Consider the following 2,035-nt stretch of genomic DNA (forward strand, 5'->3'; position numbering starts at 1 on the left):
GCCCTAGCAGCTGAGCTACAGGTGCCGAGCCAGTATTTTTTTTTTTTTAATGCCCTATTTTCACTTCTTTTGGGACTCCATTTTTACTTAAATTAGACCTTTTGAGCTTTCTGGTTTGAGAGACTCATGCTATTAAAATCAGAAATTAGTTTATTAACTTATTATCTCAAAATATAAGTTATTATATTAGACAGTTAGATATCATTGGTAATTTTAGCCATAGACAGAGTGGAAAATAGAATCTGCACAAGAAAGGAAGAGTTGAGAACTGAATTTAGAACTGGAGAAAATGGAGAGACTTAACTACTATACTTGTTTTTGTGTTTGATGCCCTGTAATTATGTTTATAACCTGAAGTTTTGTTTCCTGAATTTTTAGGCCTTCATGATAAACAACACCCCTCTCTTTTTATTTTTAATTTTTATTTATTTTTTATTCAAATTAATATGAGGGTACAATTTTTAGGTTACATTCTTCTCCCTTCCAGGATAAATTTCCATTTGTAGAAGAGCCCCTCACCTGGGGAGGATGTTATACACCCTCACAAGGGCATCCCGCCTCATGCCCTTCCTCCTTCTGCCATACATCTTCCCACTCCCTCTTTTCCTCCTCTTTTTAAGTATCCTGATAGAATATGAACTACTTGATGACATGATTTCTAAGAACATAATTGCTGCAATAAACTGCTTGTGCTTAGAAGTGTATTTTACCTATGGAGTTAATAGTTTTCTGATTTGGTATGACTTGTGGCTGAAGCCCTCTGATGGTGGATATTCAGCTGGCATCTTATTTATCTTTATGTGTTAGGAAAACTGTGGGCAGTAACAGTTCTTGGATAGAATTCTCCTGGGGCAGGATTGATTCCCTCAGATTTTTATTAGACAGTACTATAGGTAAGGTTAAACTATAATATTGAGGGATTTAATTACATTTTGACTATATATTATAATTAGTGTTTTAGAAAAAAACATAACTATTTTGCCTTTTCTTAGGAGTTACCGTAGTACTTGTGAGGAAGAAGAAGACTTGAGGACTCTGCGTTAGCTTCCTTTGTTCTGTTTTAATGGTCACTAGAACATTATTGATTAGCTCATCAGTTTTAAGTTGTTATAGTTCTTTGTAAAATTATATGTGCAGTACAATTTTTAATACAGATAAGGATGGCGTGACGTCACTAGGTAATCTTTTTTTAACTAGTCAGTCTTTTATATACAAATGATTATGTGTCTTAATAACTATTAGTAGCTTTGAAATTTAAAATTTTCACATATGAATGCTCTGTGTAATCAAATATAGAACACTGAAGACAAAACAATAAAGAAGGAAACAAAGAGCACTTAATCCTTGGATAGAGTTCTTCTGGGGGTAGGGTTGATTTTCTCAGATTTTTATTAGATGATACTATAGCTAAGGTTAAACTATAATACTGAGGGATTTAATTACATTTTAACTACATATTATAATTAGTGTTTTAGAAAAAAACGAAAAATGTGATTAAATGCTTAAAGTCCTTTGGAATGGCTTTACTCATGATTCCAAGATGGATACAGTTCAGTACCTTTTGATTTTGGGGGTATTTTAACTGTAAAATTTTAGGATTTGGCAGATGCTTTATCAGAAGTGCCTGGTCATTGCAGGTTGTTTATAGCCTTGGATTTATTATTGAAGTATTTATCTTTTTTTTTCTCCCCAGTTCAAAGCAGTATTCAACGATTTCAAGAGAAGTTTTTTATTTTTGCTTTGACACCTCAACAAGTTAGAGAGATATGCATATCCAGGTAAGAAGAATGTCTGGAATATATTTCTCCATGAATATTGGTGTATTCACTTGCTAGGCCTGCCACTCATGACAAAATACACATACCACAGACTGGGTGGCTTAAATAACTGAAATTCTTTTCTCAAAGTTCTAGAGTCTTAGCTCGGTCCCTGTGGCTCAAGTGGCTAAGGTGCCAGCCACATACACCTAAGGTAGCGGGTTCGAGTCCAGCCCGGGCCCGCCAAATAACCATGACGGCTGCAACCAAAAAATAGC

At 34.5% G+C, this 2,035-nt stretch overlaps 1 protein-coding gene across 1 annotated transcript in view; it reads left to right on the plus strand.

Annotated features, from left to right (window-relative positions):
• PIAS2 (protein inhibitor of activated STAT 2) overlaps positions 1 to 2,035 on the plus strand; it is a 106,727-nt gene that overhangs the window by 47,873 nt on the left and 56,819 nt on the right. Inside the window, exon 3 of the mRNA XM_023510164.1 lies at positions 1,694 to 1,778. Within this exon, the coding sequence (XP_023365932.1) occupies positions 1,694 to 1,778 (85 nt within the window). The remainder of the gene's footprint in view (positions 1 to 1,693; positions 1,779 to 2,035) is intronic.

This window comes from Otolemur garnettii, unplaced genomic scaffold, assembly GCF_000181295.1.
Source record: "Otolemur garnettii isolate 467f Iridium unplaced genomic scaffold, OtoGar3 scaffold00012, whole genome shotgun sequence".
Taxonomy (NCBI): Eukaryota; Metazoa; Chordata; class Mammalia; order Primates; family Galagidae; genus Otolemur; species Otolemur garnettii.